This window comes from Monodelphis domestica, chromosome 8, assembly GCF_027887165.1.
Source record: "Monodelphis domestica isolate mMonDom1 chromosome 8, mMonDom1.pri, whole genome shotgun sequence".
Classification (NCBI taxonomy): domain Eukaryota; kingdom Metazoa; phylum Chordata; class Mammalia; order Didelphimorphia; family Didelphidae; genus Monodelphis; species Monodelphis domestica.
Window position 1 is genome coordinate 1822003 of NC_077234.1, and position 17955 is coordinate 1839957.

At 60.8% G+C, this 17955-nt stretch overlaps 1 protein-coding gene across 5 annotated transcripts in view; it reads right to left on the reverse strand.

The window, feature by feature from the left end:
- Nucleotides 1-17955, reverse strand: part of PITPNM3 (PITPNM family member 3) — a 40605-nt gene that overhangs the window by 6007 nt on the left and 16643 nt on the right. For all 5 annotated transcript variants that reach the window (XM_056806914.1, XM_056806913.1, XM_056806911.1 and 2 more), the window contains 8 exons: nucleotides 10037-10087; nucleotides 9048-9124; nucleotides 8357-8592; nucleotides 6556-6745; nucleotides 5524-5646; nucleotides 3398-3582; nucleotides 2594-2751; nucleotides 556-726 (listed from right to left, as the gene is read on the reverse strand). In XM_056806914.1, coding sequence (XP_056662892.1) covers nucleotides 556-726; nucleotides 2594-2751; nucleotides 3398-3582; nucleotides 5524-5646; nucleotides 6556-6745; nucleotides 8357-8592; nucleotides 9048-9124; nucleotides 10037-10087 — 1191 coding nt within the window. The remainder of the gene's footprint in view (nucleotides 1-555; nucleotides 727-2593; nucleotides 2752-3397; nucleotides 3583-5523; nucleotides 5647-6555; nucleotides 6746-8356; nucleotides 8593-9047; nucleotides 9125-10036; nucleotides 10088-17955) is intronic.

Sequence of the window (17955 nt, forward strand, 5' to 3'; positions counted from 1 at the left end):
ATGAGGGGCAACGGGGCAGCAGCAAGAGCAGCCCCGTTCAGGCGTTTCCTGGCTGTGTGGCCCTGGGAAAGTCACCTACCCTGAGGGTCTAACCCTTACCACTCTTCTGTCTTAGAAGGCAGAGGGGGAGAGAGCACGTTTCCCTGGGCAAGGGATGTCCCGGAGGCTGCTTGTGCATGTAGGGGACAGGCTGGCTATGTTACCTCTCAAACTCAGGCCCTGTGAGGGCCAGGCAGCCCAAGCAGGAGGCCCACGTAGCGGACAGGCCGTGGAATGGCCCTCCCTGAGGGCAGACTGAACCACGTGCCCTCTGAGACTCGTGAATCTCTACGTGGTGTCAAAGAAAGCAAGTGTGTGGAGAGCTCAGGCCAGGCCGGAGCCAACCGGGAAGCCCCTCCTCCCGGCTCGCTGGGCCATTGCTCAGGAGTGGGAACGGTTGTCCCTCCTCCAGCGGAGTGGCAGTGGCCCCGGGTGCTCTCCTGAGAGCACGCTGGCCGGAGGTGTCCGTGCCAAAGCCCTGCCCCCCCGGTGGGCACTAGGCGGGGAGGCTGGTACCTAGGAGCAGAGAGTGCCCATCGCCCAGCGGGAACCTCTGGTAACGAGGCACGCTGACAGGGGGCAGCAAGTGGAAATTCTTCTCCAGCAGGGGCTCCAGCCTGGAGGCCGAGGGGTCAGCCGCATGGAAGAAACTATAGACCTGGTTGCAAGCGGGCCGTACCTGGAAGCCTGGGGGGGGGAAATGGGAGTCACGGGGCGGCGCCCAGAAGGAGGGGGTTCCCTCCACCACTCGCCTGTCTTCACACAGCTACAAGCCCAGGCCGACCTCTGCCTCCTTTACAAGTCATGGGGCCGGGGTGGCTTCCTAGGTGACCCGTGGGTGTGAGCCCTCCGCGCCCCCCTCCCCCCCCCCCCTGGAGCTCCTGGGAGGGTGGCAGAGAAGCCTCCAAAGACCATCATTCCGGGTCTCTGCTAGGGAAGAGGCAAGCTGCTGCCACAGGGCAGAGATGGGGAGGGCAGCCAGGGAGGGGCTGCTCTCTCATCCTTCCCATTCAGCCAAGGGCACAGGTATCACTGCGCGCCGAGGCCAGCTAGAGGAGAAGGGTGGACGTCGTACCTCGCCTCCCTCCCTCCTCCCCACCTGATTCTGCCCCATTCGCCACCCCGTTGCCGTCTCTCCCCATAACATATGCCCCGCCAGCATGGCTGCTGCCAGCTTCCCCTCCCTGGAAGGAGCACATCAGGCTGGCACACTGTATTGGCGAGCCAGCCCCAGCCTGCCCTTGGGAGGTCCTGTGCCTGGTGGATCAGGGGCCCAGGAACAGTAGAGAGGGCACGCGTGCCAAAAGGCCCTCCTCCCCACAGCAGCTCTCCTGGGCATTGGGAAACCCCTCAGCGTGTCTAGGGGGTGAGAGCTGGCCCAGCATTCAGCTCTGCTCCGCTTTCTCTCTCACGGGCTCAAAAAGCCAGCTTCACGCATTCGGGAGAAAAAAGGGGCTCACGCGGGCATCGGTTTGTCAGAAAGGCCCTGGGGAGCTTGGGGGCACCGGCTGCAGCCTCAGCAGGTGGCCAGAATTCCGGGGCACCCCCAGAGCCCCATTGGGAGAGCCAGGAGGGGCAGGCAGGCAGGCAGGCAGCACCCTTGAGAACGAAGGGCTTTGAGGCAGGGGCAGGAGGCTCTGGCGACAGGGTGGCTGTCTGCAAGTCTGTGCAGGCCTGTCAGCCAGAGAAGGGCCCAGGCTGCTTCGGCCTGGCCCCAAAGATTCGAACCCAGAGCAAATCTGGGGAGGGGGGGAGGGACTGAGAGCTGTGGGGAGGCCTATTTCGGTCACCCTTCCAGGCACTGAGAGCCAACCATGCAGAGAACGAGAGACCCCAGAGGGCAGTGAGCTCCCTGGCCCTGAAGGGAAGCAAGGAAGGGGCTCTTGAGCAGGCACCCTGGCAGGCCCCTCCCACGTGTCACCTCAAAGCCCTCCCCCCTTCCCAGCATGGGGAGGCTCTCCATGAGCCAGGCTCAGGAAGGCCCCACAGCAGCCCTGTCTGCACGGGCGAGGGCACGTGTGTGCAAGGGGGGGCATGAGGGCACGTGTGCAATGAGTGTGAGTGCATGTGAACACGTGTGTGTGTACGTGTGACAGACTGAGTGTGAGTGTGTGTGCCCTGAGCAAGAGGGGGAAGTGGGGCTCCTTGCCCTCAGTCGCTCGCGGTCTACACTGACGGTGCTCACATCCTGAGCTGGGGTTCGAGGCGCCCCTTTCCCTCAGCCCAGACGTTTCCCCTCTTGTCTAGGCCTGGCTCGGGGCATGGGGATGGACCCTTCCTAGCAGTCTGACCCTGGGCGAGTCACTGAAGCCCACTGCTCTGCCTTGGTGCCAGGCCACGGTCTGTGCTCTAAGACACAAGACACGGGTCCTGGGCCATCCTCCCCGCTCACACCGCCAGCACTCTGGCCTCCTCCCCCTCAGGGGGGCCTCCAGACCTTTACAGCGGCAGAGGCCGGCCTCGTCCCTGCACCCCCCCAGGGCTCCCCGGCGCCTCCAGCAGCCAGAGCCGACAGGGAGGGGGCCTCTCGGACCCTCGGCCGGGACCTACTCACCGTCCAGCCCGGGCAGGACTGTCCTCCTCATGGCCAGAACCAAGCCCAGCGGCGAGCCGAAGAGGAAGAAATCGGAAACATTGAAGTCGAAGCGGCTCGCGTTGGCCTCGGAGAGCTGCGGGGCGGCAGCCCCGTCCTTCAGGACGCCGGAGTGAATGCTGACCCGGAGAAGAGAAACTTGGGGTCAGGGAGGACCCTGCATCGCCCCCCCCCCCCCCCGCCGGGCCCCATTCCGGGGCCCGGACTGAAGCTGGAACGCCCCCTACACACAGGGAGGCGTTGAGGCCACATCAGATGCCCACTCAGGTGAAGAAGAGGGGACGCCCACCCAGCCCTGCCGGGTGAGGGTGAGGATGAGAGTGGGCTCCCTGAAAGCCAAGAGCCCCGAGGAGGAGGAAGAGAAGGAAGGAGAAGAGGAGGAGGAGGAAAAGAAGGAAGAAGAGGAGGAAAAGGAAGAAGAGGAGCAGGAAGAGAAAGAAGAGGAGGAAAAGAAGGAAGGAGAGGAGGAGGAAGAGAAAGAAAAAGAAGAGGAGGAGAAGGATGAAAAAGGATGAAGAAAAGGAAAAAGGAGCAGGAAGAGAAGGAAGGAGAAGAGGAGGAGGATGAAGAAGAGGAGGAAGAGAGGAAGAGGAGGAGGCGGCGGCACGGCTCACACGGGGAGATTTCCTCCCCAGGCCCGGCTGTGTAGTAGGGAGGAGAGCGCTGGCCTGGCACCAGCAAGTCAGGAGTTCTAATCTTGCATCTGTGGCCCAGTGGCCGGAGCGCAGCCTGGACACCAGGCGGCAGCGGGGACGCGGGGCTCACCTGGACAAGAAGGTGTGATGCTGGCTGATGGCGTCACAGTCGTAGGTGGACGAGTCGCTCTGCTTCCGAGGGGGCGCCATCTTGGGCTCCTCGTCCTCCAGGGTCCCCGAGATGTCGATGTTGCTCCGACTGAGGCGCGGGGCGTCGGCCAGGCCGCAGTCTTCCTCGGACAAGATGGGGTTGTCCTTGGAGACATGGTGGGAGAGAATGAGGCCCGGAGGGTCCCCGGCCTTCTCCTCCCGCCCTTCTCGGCGGCCGCTCGCCCTCCCGGGACAATTCGCTTTCGCTTTCTTTCTCGGCTCCCTTTTAGCCCTTCCCTTCCATCTGGGAATCAATACTGTGTGCTGGTTCGTCAGGGCCGGGCAATGGGGCTTCAGTGACTTGGCCAGGGTCACACAGCTCCAAGTGTCTAGGGCCCAAACGGAAGCCAGGACCGCCTGGCTCTCCATCCACAGAGCACCCAGTGGCCCCGGGACAGGCTGCCTTTAAAGAGAAGAGCCTGAAGGGCAGCAGGCCCCGACAGTGGCCTCGCACTCCCCGGGCTCCCTTCCGGGGCTCCATGGGGAGACGACGGGCTTTGCCCAGATGGCCGGGCGCACACGGGGCTTCCTTCCACCTCTCGCCGTTTGCCGCAGGAGAGAGGAAGCCTCTTCGCTGTGTCGGAGCATCCTCTGGGGTCCCGGACCTCCTGGCTGGGCCCACTTTCGAGCAGAGTCCCTCCGGCCTGACCTCCGCCGAGATGCCGGAAGCGTCCGGCCCCGGAGCACCTCCCCAGAAGAGCCCGGAGGCGCCCCTGCGCCCAGGATGTTCCCCGCGGAGGGCCACGCCTGGACCGACGAGGAGGAGCGGCGTTGGGGAGGCCGAGGGAGGGCCACGCATTCGAGGGTCCCAAAGGATCGGAGCCAGGGAGGCCAGGATCAAGGGGAGCCTCTGCGAGGCAAGACTCCAAGCACAGGCCCATGTCACGAGGTAGCCGGCGTCCTCCGGGCCCTGAAAACGCAGGCTGGGAGCCCCGGGGGAGACAGGAAGCCCCTGTTCTGGGACCAGAAGGGCCGGCGGGGCTGAGTGGAGAGGCCTGGAGAACGGGCAGGAAGCGGGGAGAGCCCAGGGCAGCGCCTCGCTGTCCTCGTGACTGTCTCCAGGCCCGCACACAGGGCCGGCTGCGGGCCGGGGAGGCCTCGGCTTCAGCTCTGCTCTAGAGTTCCTCGGAAGCTCGCCAGCGCCCTGGCCCAAAGGCGCGATGCCCGCTCGAGTTCGGACCTCCCGTGGTTCCGTCGAGGTCCGTGTCGTGGTTCTGCCCGGTCAGTGGCCAGAACCCCGGGGGTGGCGTGCCCCGCAGGCCATGGAGGCTTTTGTGGGAAAGATGGCGCGACGGGGCTCCGCACGGCACGGGGAGATGGATTCAGGCATGCTCAGAAGTGGGGTTACAGGGGGGCAGCCGGGGAGCTCAGTGGAGAGAGCCAGGCCTAGAGACAGGAGGTCCTGGGTTCAAATCTGACCTCAGACACTTCCTGGCTGGGTGACCCTGGGCAAGTCACTGAAGCCTTCTGCCTGGGACCCAATACACAGGACTGACTCTAAGATGGAAGGTGAGACCTAAAAGGACGGGAAGGAGCGCCTCGGGGGCCCTGTGATCCAGGCCCGGCCACCCTGCCCGCTGTGTGCGTGGCACGCGGGGTCTGACTGGCCGCGGAGGAGGGCGGAAGGAGAGAGGCGCTGCCGAAGCGCCTGCTGTGTGCCCAGCGTTGCACAGAGGCTGACTGGCCCTCCCCGCCCCCCCAACAGCTGAAGACCCCGAAGGAGGCCCAGGCTCGGAGTGCCGCGGCCCTTAAGGGTCTGAGGCTGGATTGGAAGCCGGCTCTTCCCGCCCTCTCAGCCCAGAATGTCCAGGCGGAGGCCCCATTCCAGAGGGCCCACGGAGGCAGCCGGAGGCCGGAGGACAGGCCTCGTGACTGGCTGTCCCGGGATGGAGGGGGCAGCAAGACCCCCGGAGGCTGAGGTCAGCCACACTCCCCAGGGGGAGAGCTGCTCCTGCACCCGTGGGCTGCCCCTCCGGGCGGGACGTCCTCCAGGAACTGCCCCTGTTTCTGGGCCTGGGCTGTCCCTCCTGCCTCCTTGGGGCCTACCTGGGTGCTGCTGACACTGCCCTGCCTGCTGCTGCTGCTCAGGCTGTCCCCTGTGGGGCCGGCGCTATAGCAGATGGCGTCGAAGCCCAGGATGCCTCCCACACAGTCACCGATGAGGCACACCTGGAAGACATGGAGGGTCACGACTGCGTGGGGGGGCCCACGCTCACCCCCAGTCAATGGGAGGCTTTCCTGGCGGCATCTGCAGAATCAGGCACGCCATCCTCGGGGCAGAATGGTTACGACGCCCGCTTCCCAGGCCAGCCACAAAGCGTGCGGGATGCTCGAGACGGGAGGACACAAGCTCACTCACTCACTGCTCCTCAGCCAGGATTCTGCATCTCCCGACTCCAGGCCTTTGCCCTGGCTGTGCCCCCTGCTTGGGATGTCCCCCCTCCTTCAGGTCTCCCCACAGATGCTGCCTTCTGCAGGAAGCCTTGCCTGGTCCCCAGCCCTGCCTTCCGTATCTGGGTCAGCCTGCACGTCGCTCGGGCCTTGTTGTCTCCACCAATGACTGGGAGTGCTGGGAGGGCTGGCCCCAGGGCCTGGCTTCACCCATGTTTATTTGACTGGCTGGCGGACCAACCAAGTAATAACTGATTAAATGACTCCCTGACTGACTAATCAACCGACCAACTGACCAACCAAGTGACTGACTGAGCCAGGGAGTGCCTGGAGACCCTCCTGATGGCAGAGGGAAGAGGGTGCCAGTTGGGGGACCCCAGATCGCCCTTTAAAGGGGGGCCCGGGGCGACACCTCTCCCCTCTGCCGCTCGCCCTCTCAGCTTCTTGGGATGTGGTGACCCCCCCAGCCCAGGGGGACAACTCCAGGCCCCTCGGGCAGGCCCGTCTGCTTTCCCCGCTGGGCTGGGCCGGAGGGGGGACATCCGGGGCTCCTCCAAGCAGAGGCGCAGCCTCCCCCCGAGGAAGCGGGGTTGGGGGGCAATCGGAGGCCCCCGAAGGGAGGGTGATGAGGCGGCACCCTCGGGGGGCCGTGCTGGAAGCTCCCCCTCCCGCGGGCACCGGCCCTACCTGCCCACTGAAGCCCACGCCATCGGGGGACGCCAGGAACTCGCTGTAGACCTGGTTGGCCCTCGTGATCACCGTGGCGACGGCGTCCTGATACTGGGGGGAGGAGATGGCGAGCAGGGGCAGGGCGGCCAGGGGGACGCGGTCCTCGCTGCTGCTCAGCCAGTTCTCATCATAGCCGTACGGGTTCAGGCTGGAGGGGATCAGCACGGCGGGCAGTCAGGGGCGGGGGGGGCCAAGGAGCCCGGGGGGGCCAAGGAGCCCAGGGGGGCCAAGGAGCCCAGGGGCCGGGGGGGGGGGCCAAGGAGCCCGGGGGGGGGGGGCCAAGGGGGCCGGGGGGGGCCAAGGAGCCCGGGGGGGGGCCAAGGGGGCCGGGGGGGGCCAAGGAGCCCGGGGGGGCCAAGGAGCCCAGGGGCCGGGGGGGGGCCAAGGAGCCCGGGGGGGCCGAGGGGGCCAAGGAGCCCAGGGGGGCCAAGGAGCCCGGGGGGGCCGGGGGGGGCCAAGGAGCCCGGGGGGCCGGGGGGGGCCAAGGAGCCCAGGGGCCGGGGGGGGGGGCCAAGGAGCCAAGGCTGGAGCCAACACAGGGAGGAGGAGGAGAGCCGCCGGGAGCCCACCGTTGGCCCCTGCACGAGGCTCCCAGGGGAGAGACCAGACAGGCCAAAGGAAGCCGATCACAAACCCGAGCCAGAGCGAGCCCACACACGCGAACACGTGTAAAGAGGGGCCGACATACGTGCGGGTGAGCACACACGTGCACAGACAAGCCGACGCCCGCACCCGCAGAGGCGCCCTGGCTGCCTGGCTTGGCACGTGGCGGGGTAGCCACAGGGTGTCCCACGGGCCTTCTTGGGCGAGCCTTCACGCCCACACACGAGGGCCGGCACGCCGCCCCTACCCTGGCCAGGAGCCGTGAGGAAGGGGGTGCCCCGAGCCCTTTGATCGGCCCTGCTGGGCGCAGGACACGGGGGAGGCGCATCTCTCACACTCAGGCCTGGAGGCCAGGCCGGAGGCGTGGGCGAGCGTGAACGGCCACCACCCGCTTGGAGGAGAAACCAGGGACCGGCTCAGATCTCGGGCAGGTCCGGCCTGCTGGGCCAGGGGTTACTCCTGGGCTGCTGTGGCCCTCCCTGGTGAGGAGGGAAGGAGCTGGAACCCAGGCAGGGTGACCAGGAGTGATCAGATGCCCGAGAAGCCTTCCTCCTCTTTCTCTTCCTCTTCTTCCTCCTTCCTCCCTCCTCTTCCTCCTCCTCCTCTTCCTCTTCTTTCTCTTCCTCTTCCTCTTCTTCCTCCCTCCTCTTCCTCCTCTTCCTCTTCTTTCTCTTCCTCTTTTTCCTCCTCCTCTTCCTCCTTTTCCTCTTCTTCCTCCTCTTTCTCTTCCTCTTCCTCCTCTTCCTCTTCTTCCTCCTCTTCCTCTTCTTCCTCCTCCTTTCTCCTCTTCCCTCTGCCAGCTACTTGGACCAGCTGTTTGGTCCCCCCCCCCCCCCCGAGTTCCCTGGAGCAGAAGGCACTTGGGTCCGTGGCTGCTCCGTGGTTCTGGCCTCGGTGGCTCTTTCTAGCTTTCAGCACGGTTGGCCGATGGATGGCTAATCAGCTCATCGGTCCTCTGGTGGGCCAGTGGGGGGGGGGGGTCAGGCTGCCCCCCCAGGGTTAAGGGGGTGGCCGTAAGCCCAGAGGGTCACGTGCCGCTCTTACCCTGCACCAGATGTGACGGAGGCCCCCCGTGGATGAGAAGCTGGGGGGGCCCACGGCTGGGCGAGACCCCGGGCCCTCCGGGCTCCCGCCCCCGCCCCTCCCCCCAGCTTACTTGGAAATGAGCGAGAAGGCCTGCGAGCAGATGGCCGGGCAGGGCACGAGCTGGGCGAGGACGCGGCCCAGGGCCGCGGGGAAGTGGGCGCGGGTCACCTGGTCCAGCACGCCGCTGAAGGTGTGCACGTCGGCCGCCTTGCCGCCCGGGTCCCCGCCGCCCGTGTCCAGGATGTTGCCTCCGTGCAGCACCAGGAGGAGGACGTGCGTCCTGCAGGCGCGCTGCTGGGGGCCTCCCTGAGGAGAGACGGCCGGGAGTGGGGGAGGGGACGAAGAATTGGGGGGGCCGGCGCCGAGGGGCCTCGGAGGGCACCCGGTCCGGTGCCTCCCTTTCGCAGAAAAGGAAACTGAGGCCCGGTCGGGGATGGTCACATGGAGCCAGATCGGAACCTGGGTCGTCGGGAGCCTCGACTGGACCAGAATCTCGGGACGATCACTTTGGTCGCTGGCAAGCGTGGATTCGAGGAGGCAGAGAGGAAGCGGGGGGGGGGGGGGGGCTGGGGGGGGCCGGGGGGGGGGAGAGCGATGGGGACGGGCAGAAGCCAGGCTCCGAGGACCCTCCTCCCGGCAGGCCTCGGCCCCTGCCTGCCCAGGACGGTCCCAGGGGTGCCGGGGCCTCTGTGGCCCTCGTGCCGCCTCTCCCTCCCCGCTCAGCCCACCCCAGGGAGGGGAGGACGCTGCAGGGCACCCACCTCGGGGTCCTCGTGGATCTCGATGCTGCCCTGGGCGGGAAACTTCTGTCTTCTCAGAGAGACTCGGTACAATTCTCCTGCGGAGGGGACAGCGGGGGACGGTGACCCTCCCCTGCAGTTGGCGGCTGGGGCACAGAGGGGGTTCAGGGGGCACAGAGGGACAGAGGGGTGGGGGGCACAGAGGGACAGGGGGGCACAGAGGGGCACAGGGGATACAGGGGGCACAGAGGGACAGAGGGGCACAGGGGGGTACAGGGGGCACAGAGGGACAGAGGGGCACAGGGGGGCACAGAAGGAGCATGGGGGGGCACAGAGGGGCACAGGGGGGTACAGGGGGGCACAGAAGGGGCATGGGGGGTACAGAGGGGCACAGGGGATACAGGGGGCACAGAGGGACAGGGGGGCACAGAAGGGCACAGGGGGGCACAGAAGGAGCATGGGGGGGCACAGAGGGGCACAGGGAGGTACAGGGGGGCACAGAAGGGGCACAGAGGGGTGGGGGGCACAGAGGGGGTGCAGGGGGGCACAGAGGGGCACAGAAGGAGCATGGGGGGCACAGAGGGGCATGGGGGTAAAGGGGGCACAGAGGGGTGGGGGGCACAGAGGGGGTGCAGGGGGGTACAGAGGGGCAGGGGGGCACAGAAGGAGCATGGGGGGGCACAGAGGGGCACAGGGGGGTACAGGGGGCACAGAGGCGGCTGGAGGCCAGACCCTGGCGGTCTTCCAGCAGGGGAGGGTGGCCCAGGCTGGAGAGGGGCCAGATCAGGGCCCCCCAATCACCGAGCAAACCTCAACTCTTCCCTCCAGCCCGGGGGTGTCACGAGGGCCCAGAGGCAGGGCCGGGCCCCTCGGGCTGGGCAGCTCCCAGCAGTGTCTGCCCCCCCCCCATCCTCCCGGGACTGGTGCAGGATCCGCACCCAGAACGTGCAGGGCACCCACCCACCTCTTGGTAGCCTCCGCTGCCCCTCCCCACAGGCGGCCCCACTCACGCTGCTTCTCCTGCAGGGCGCTGGACATGCAGGACGAGGTCCCCGGATCTCCTGTGGGGCGGCACAGAGGAAGGCCGTGAGGCCTCGGGCGGGGGGCGGGGAACCCCGGCATTTGGGCCCTCCAAGCTGCCTCGGGAGGCCCCGGGCCAGCCCCCTCGTGGGGAGGGTCAGAAGAAGGAGGGAGCCGCTGCCAAGTGCCAGAGGGCAGAGGAAGTGGGGGGGGAATGGACGGGGGGGCTTCCTGGAGGAGGAGACACCCCATGGAAGGCCTGGTCAGGGCCTGGCCAAGAGCGCGAGAACAAGCGCATTCCAAGCTCCCCAGGGAGGCCGGGAGGAGGCGGCCCCACCCGAGTCCCCGAGGAACCCCGAAATAGCTGTCTCGGCCCGGGGTGTTTGCTGGCCTCTGGGGAAACCCAAGGCCTCGGCTCTGCTGACTTTCCCTGAGAAAGCCGGAGTTCTCAGGACAGCTAGGGGGGAGCCGGGTCAGGGGAGAGGCCGCCTCCAGGCAGGAGCCAGGCTTGCCCTGGCCACAGCATTCCCTGCGGGCTTCTTTCTGCCCGGGCCCCGCCTGCCCTGCCCTCAGAGCCTGGCTGCCCCCCGTGCCCAAAGCTCAGGTGCCAGACCCCAGAGGCGGCCCGAGCCGGGGAGCCTCAGACCTCCGGGGCCAGGCAACAGACCAGTTCCCGGCCTCCTCTCTGGGCAGCCTCCGGAGCCCCAAGTGGGAGGCTCGGGGCCCTCCGCTCTGGGACAGCTCCGAGGCCGCCACTCGGCCTGCCTCTGCCTCGGCTTTCAGGAGGGCCCGAGGCGGGCGGGAGGCGGAGGCCCGGCGCCCCTCCGGGCCGCCTCCCGCAAGGTGCCCGGCTTTTCTGACAGGACGGCACGAGGCGTGACTCCGGCCCGTCCTCCAGGGGTGGCGTTCGAGGCCGGGCGTCTGGGGTCGGCCCAAAGCCTCAGGCCCCGCCGAGCGGGGCAGCCAGAGCACCGGGGGGAGGGAGTGGCCCTGCTGTTTGCCCCCATGACACACCCCCTGGGCCACGGCCCGCCAGGGTCTCCTCTGCTTCTGCCTGAAGGCCTCTGGGAGGAGGCCGGAGCCCATGCGCCGGCGTTAGGGACCCCGGCTCGGCCTTTTGGCAGCCTCTTCTCTGTGGTTGTGTCCTCTGAGGCCAACCAGAGCCAGGCCCGTCCCTCCCTCGGCGGCCTTTCGTCCCCTCGCACACAGCTCCCGGGAGTCCTCGAGTCTCCCCTTCACCTCCAGGGGTTGCGGAAAGGTGGGGGGGATCGTGGGACCCGCCAGCGGGCTCCGCGAGGCTCGGGCGCCACGTTGGGATTTCTGCCCTGAGCTGGGCTCGTCCACGCCGGCCTTTGAGGGAGCTCCTGACATGTCTGTCAGAGCCGAGGCAGGAGGAAGTGGTCTGCGGGGCACGCGGGGGAGAAGGCCGGGGCCTCCGGAGCGCTCCCAGATGGTCCTCCACCCACCCGAAAGCCCAGGACCAGCAAAAGGAGGGGGCGGGGAGGGGGGCACGAGGGCGCCGTCCGGAACGGGAGGAGGGCGAGCCCTGGCACACGTGACGTCGCTCTAGAAGGGAAGAAGGCTCTGCGGGCACTCGTAGAGCAGAGCACAGGCCCAGAGAGAGCCCGAAATGGGCCGGAAAAGGAGCAAACCACAAAAAAGGAACTGGATCGTCCAAACTTGCTATGGGAACGGGGAAGGCCAAAACTCATTAAGAGTCGATGTTGAAAGAGCTGCGTGCAAAGCTGGCATTCGCTGCCCCGGCACCAAGAAGAGCTCAAAAGGGACTCTGAAAAGCAGATGATAGAGAAAACACAGGAAAAGGAAGGACAGTTGTAATCGGTGGTATTGGAGGGCATATCTTGGATGGTACATGAGATAACTAATGGATCAAACTTTGTCTACCCTCCTCCCTTTGTACCTGTTACAAGGGAATCACCTTAAAAGACTGATATATATTAATTTAAGGTCGCCAAGGAATCAGCTATGTAATTCCTAAATGAAAACTCAAGTCAGCAGTCAATCTTTTATGGAGTTTAATTACAATAGGAGGAAGAAAGGAATTAGAGATAGAGAGAAAAAGGGAGAGAAGGGAATAGGGCTTAAATACCCCTTCTGTTTAGGCTGGGCCAAAAGGCCCAAGCCCTTAGATAGCTGGGGCAAAGAAAGGAGATCAGTCCGTATTACTCTCATGACCAAAATGGAGAAACAGTCTCAGAGGCCCCCACCTCCAGCTTCCTTCAGAGCAAGCTTCTCAGAGCACACTCCAACCACTCAGACAAACTCCTCAACCACCACCTCTGAGTCTTCAGACTCCCCTATCTTTAAGGAAACCATCCAAGTTGCCTCCCCTCAGTTCTCACATCTACCAATCACTGTCCATCAATTTCCCTGTGCCAATGGAGGCTCTAGCTTAACCCAGGACCTCCCAGAGGCTTTGCACATGTCTGTTGAAGGTCATATTTTCAAATGATTAAATCTTTGCTCCTTTGCTACAGCCCTTTCTAAATCCTGTTAACCTGAGTAGGGTAGAGATTGGAATAATTAAATTTTGATCTAGGCTGCAGCCCTTCCTCAATCCTATTAGGACTGAGTAGGGTGGAGATTGATTCCAAGTATCTCCATTGTATCAATTCTAAAATCAATCATGACTCAAAGAAATTCCTGTTCTATGCTTAAGCATAGGTCAAAGTCCTTTCCATTGTTCAGCAAAAGGTTTCTGTCCTAAAGTAATCTTAAGAAGGGAAGAGAAGGAACCTCCCATGCCAATGGGGTTCCCATTCCAATAGACTATCAGTAAGAAATTTTCCAAGTATGAAATATCCCAATGGTGAAATTTCCAACATTTATAAGTCTAAGGAATTTTAAGGTTTACATATCTCCCTCTTCAGAGCCTTTCAGCCTCCCCTCTCCCCTTCTTCAGCACTCAGTGAGCTGTGAGGTTTCAATGAAATAGTTCTTGATCTTCTTTGTCAAACAAGGGGTTTATTTGGGGAAGACGGGACAAGGGTGGAGCATAAGGTAAGAGGGGCGGGAAATCCCTATTCTCTACAATGAGTGTTAGGTTGGAGGAGATGGAGAGAAATGGCAATTCAGTCACTACCCTGAAACAGAGCCAGTCAGAGAGAGATATGTGGACTCTTGTCCTTCTTCTGCCTTCCAATCAGCCGGGCCACCTCCAATTGGATTAACTCGAGTCCCGGAGATACAATTGCTTCTTTCTCAACCTCAGCCAGCCAGCAAAAGCCCTTCAACTTCAGTCACTACCATCGGCCAGAAGCCCAATAGCCTTTTTGCCCAGTCCAGCAGTTGGCTTGGCTCCAACTGCTTTTCCCAGTAACATTCCAAATGAAATCTTCATTTGACTGACAGCTGATCCATCCTCAGCTTTCTGTCCTTTGTATGCATTGTAAGTTCTCTCCTCCACAGTGATAGAAGAAATTCATAAAAAGAGGGTCAATTGCTTGATAAATGAGGCAAAAAAAAATCCACTGAAGAAACACCTTAAAAAGCAGAATTGGACAAAATGGGAAAGGAGGTATAAAAGCTCACCAAAGAAAATTCCATGAAAATTAGAGCTGGATATGTGGAAGCTAATAACTCCACAAAACACCAAGAAACAATAAAATCAAAAGAAGGAAGAAAAGACAAGAGAAAATGTCAAATATTTCATTGGAAGAACAGCTAACTTGAAAAATAGCTTGAGAAGAGATCATTAAAGAATTATTGGATTACTGGAAAGCTAAGATCATTAAAAAAAGAGCCTAGACATCATCTTTCAAGAAATTATTAAGGTGAACTGTTCCAATAATCTAGAACCAGATGGTAAAATGGGAATTGAAAGAATCCACTGACTCCCTCCTGAAAGAGATCCCATGAAGGCTTCGAGCATCTGCATCTGCAATGGGGACAAGCTAGAAGATTGCCCAATGTAAACCTTAAAATTTCTTAGACTTATAAATGTTGGAAATTTCACCATTGGGAAATTTCATACTTGAAAAATTTCCTATTGAGAGTGGGAACTCTATTGGAATGTGAACCCCATTGGCATGGGAGGGTCATTCTCCTCCCTACTTAAGATTTCTTTAGGACAGAAACCTTTTGCTGAACAATGGAAAGGGCTTTGACCTATGCTTAAGCACAGAACAGGAATTTCTTTGAGTCATGATTGATTTTAGAATTGATACAATGGAGATACTTGGAATGACAGAACCAGGTCTTGGAAATGGCAATCTCCACCCTACTCAGTCCTAACAGGATTTAGGAAGGGCTGCAGCATAGATCAAAATTTAATTATTCCAATCTCTACCCTACTCAGGGTAATAGGATTTAGGAAGGGCTGTAGCAAAAGATCAAGATTTAATTATTTGAGAATATGACCTTCAACAGACATGTGCAAAGCCACAGACCTCTGGGCGGTCCTGGGTTAAGGTAGAGCCACCATTGGCACAGGGAAGACATGGACAGTGATTGGTAGATGTGAGAACTGAGGGGAGGGAACTTGGATGGTTTCCTTAAAGAGAGAGGGGTCTGAGGACTGAGGGGTGGTTGGTTGGAGAGGTTTTGGCTCTGAGAGGTGGTGCTTGGAGAGTTGGCTCTGAAGGAAGCTGGAGGTGGAGGCCCCTGAGACTGTTTCTCCATTTTGGTCACGTGAGTAATAGGGACTGATCTCCTTTTCTTTGCCTCAGCTATCTAAGGGCTTGGGCCTTTTGGCCCAGCCTAAACAGAAGGGGTATTTAAGCCCTATTCCCTTCTCTCCCCTTTCTCTCTCTCTCTCTCTCTCTCTCTCTCTCTCTCTCTCTCTCTCTCTCTCTCTCTCTCTCTCTCTCTCTCTCTTTCTCTCTCTCTTTCTCTCTAATACCTTTCTTCCTCCTGTTTGTAATTAAACTCTATAAAAGGTTGACGGCTGACTTGAGTTTTCATTTAGGAATTACATAGCTGAATTCCTTGGCGACCTTAAATTAATATATATCAGTCTTTTAAAGTGATTTCCTTGTCACACCAACAAGATCAAGAGTGTACCAAGAATGCCCAGCATCACCAGCACTGTTATACTAGAAATACTAGTTATAGCAAGAAGAGAAGAAAAAGAAATGGAAGGAATACGGATAGGCCACGGGGAACCAAACTGCTAGGCTTTGCGGATGACCTAATGGCATACTGGAGACTCAACTAAAGAACTAGTGGCAACAAACCCCACAGATCTATATATTGCCAACAAAGCCCAGCAGCAAGAGACAGAAAGAAGTTCCATTTAAAATAACTGTGGACAACATAAAATACTTGGGAATCTGCCTGCCAACACACATCCAGAAACACGATGAACACAAACAGGAAGCACTTTTCCCACTCATCAACAACTGAGCAAATGCTCATTGCTCATGGGTAGGACGAGCTCCTATGATGAAACGACCCTTCTACCTAAGTGAATTTGCTTATTCTCTGCCATCCCTATCAAAGTACCCACATTCGTTTTTTAGAGCCACAAAAAAGAATAGGAGAATTCATTGAGAAGAACAAAAGATCAAGAGAATGCCTGAAGAAAATGGAGGAAGGTGGCCTTGCGCTCGCTAACAGATTTCACGCTGTAAAATCCCGACCCTGAAAACAATCCGAGTCTGGCTAAGAAACCAGTGTGCTGGATCCTTGAACAGACGAAGGCTCCCACGCACTGCCCTGCCACGAGTGGCCGTAGCAGAACCACAATTTGACTTCGTGTTCTGGGAAGACGGGAAAGCAGTTTGGCAGAAACGAGGCGGAGACCAACAGGGCGCCCGCCTACCAAGAGGAGAGGCGGTGAAGCCGGGTCCACGGCTTAGACATTGAGCACACCAGGGGAGCACGGAACAGTCGGCCGGTCACGTCTGCGCACAAGGAAGCAATTTTTGGCCAAGCAGAGTTCGAGAACCAACCGCACAGCACATAAAATGGATAACTTGGATGACGTTCGATGGAAAAGGTTTCGCATAAGCCAAGCGAATGCAGCCAAGGCTAAAATCGAAGCAGGAATCCGGGGAAATGTTTGCACCAAGTTTCTCTGACAAAGGCCTGGAGAGGACGACATCAGATTTCCAAGAAGACAAGCCATTCCCCAAACTGCTGCATGGTCAAAGGAGAGGAACAGGCCGTTTTCAGTGAAAGGATCAAAGGGTCGACAGTCATGTCAAAAGATGCTCTAAATCCCTCCTGATTGGAGAAATTCAAATGAAAATAACCCTGGGGCAGGTACCGCCTCACACCTGGGAGATGGGCCAATAAGAGAGAAAAGGAAAAGGACAAATGTGGGACACTGATGCATTGTTGGTGGAGTTGTGAGCGGATCCAACCATTCGGAAGAGCAACTTGGAACTATGTCCAAAGGCCTGCACCCCTGGAGCCAGCAATACCTCCACTAGAAGAGGGACCCCCACGCACCCCGTGACTTGCAGTGATCCTTCGAGTGTTGGCTGAGAGTTGGGGGGAGCGGCGCAGCGAGCAGAAGCAGGAGGCCCTGGTGTCCCCTGGCAGCAGGGCTGCGCGTCACGGTCCGTGATTTCTTTCACAGCCCAGTGAACAGGGAACCGTGTTTGGCACGATTTTACAGGAATAATCCACGTGAAGCTTTACGTGCCTCCTCGCGGCCGGTGTGAGAGGGAAAAACTATCCGGCCACTGGGCAGCCCAGCGGACGAGCCCGAAGGCGCTCCCCGAGAAGGTGGGGCCTTCCTGCCACACCTCCAGAGCTTGCTGGGAAAGGCCTTGGGGGAGGCGGGCAGCACCTCTTGCAGACACGGGCCCTGACATGGCACGGAAAGGCGAGCCCCAGGCTGGCTCCCAGAGCCTAACAGGAATCCCATCGGTCCTGGGAAGCACCAGGCGAGAAGCCGGCCTGAGGAGGGGGTGGCAGCTGGCGCTTCCGGGCAAGCCCCCCTCCTTGGAGGCCAGAAATGGGGAGGGGGAGGGTCTGAGAGTCGTCTAGGGACGAAGAAGGCAGCTGAGCCCGGGGACTCCATCAGGGAGGCCACTTGGGCTACCCTGCCTGTGGTGGGGCGGCTCGGAGCGCCCTCGGCCTGAAGGATCCTGTCTGGGCTCGTTCACCAAGCTGGCCTCTTGGACCCCGAGAACGCTGGGCCCAGGAACCGGCGGAGGAGGCTCTCCCCGGACTGCGATTCCCAGAGAAGAGGTTAAATGGGCCCGAAGGGAAGAACAGGCCGTGCCGGGCTAACCTGGTTTCCTTCGGGGGGAGGTCACTGGAGTAGGAGATCCAGGGCGAGGCTGCAAAAATAGTTCACCTAGATTTGGGCGAGCTTTGGGGGAGCGGCAGGGAGAGGCGTTCCGGGCTGGCTGGGAAGGAGGCCTCCAGGGGGCGCTTCGGGGGTCCGTTTTTGTCGCTGACTCAGAGAAGGGCCCACAGGGCAGAGTAAGGCGGAAACGCTCCCCAGGAAATGTGATCTGGTCAGGCGGAAAAGGTCCTGGAGAAGCTGTGGTGACCGCCGAGCCCAGGGATGCGAGGACAAGCAGAGACCCCAGCACGGAACCTGCTCGAATCAAAGCGGGGGCCAAGATACGGGAAATCTCCCCAAAGCACCCGGGCTCCGTTCTCACCGTCGGGCCACGTCCAAGGGGCAACAGGAAGCAGAATCGAGGGGTGAGAAAAGGGAAGCCACCAGGAAAAGGAGAGGAAATGAGTGGGGGAGGTGCGCAAGAACCAATACAGTGGACAGGAAGATGGCGGCAGCTGGGCGCTGCCTGACCCGGACGCTCATCAGAACCGGCACAAAGTGCGGAGAACGTCCACATGCAGTCAGCTGTCGAAATCCGCTTTTCTCTATGGGGAAGCAAGAAGGGGAGGGGCAATGAGACAATGGGGGGATGAAGAAAAGGGAAGGTGAGTGTGGGGAGGCGGGAGTCAGAACCAAGAACACTTGTGG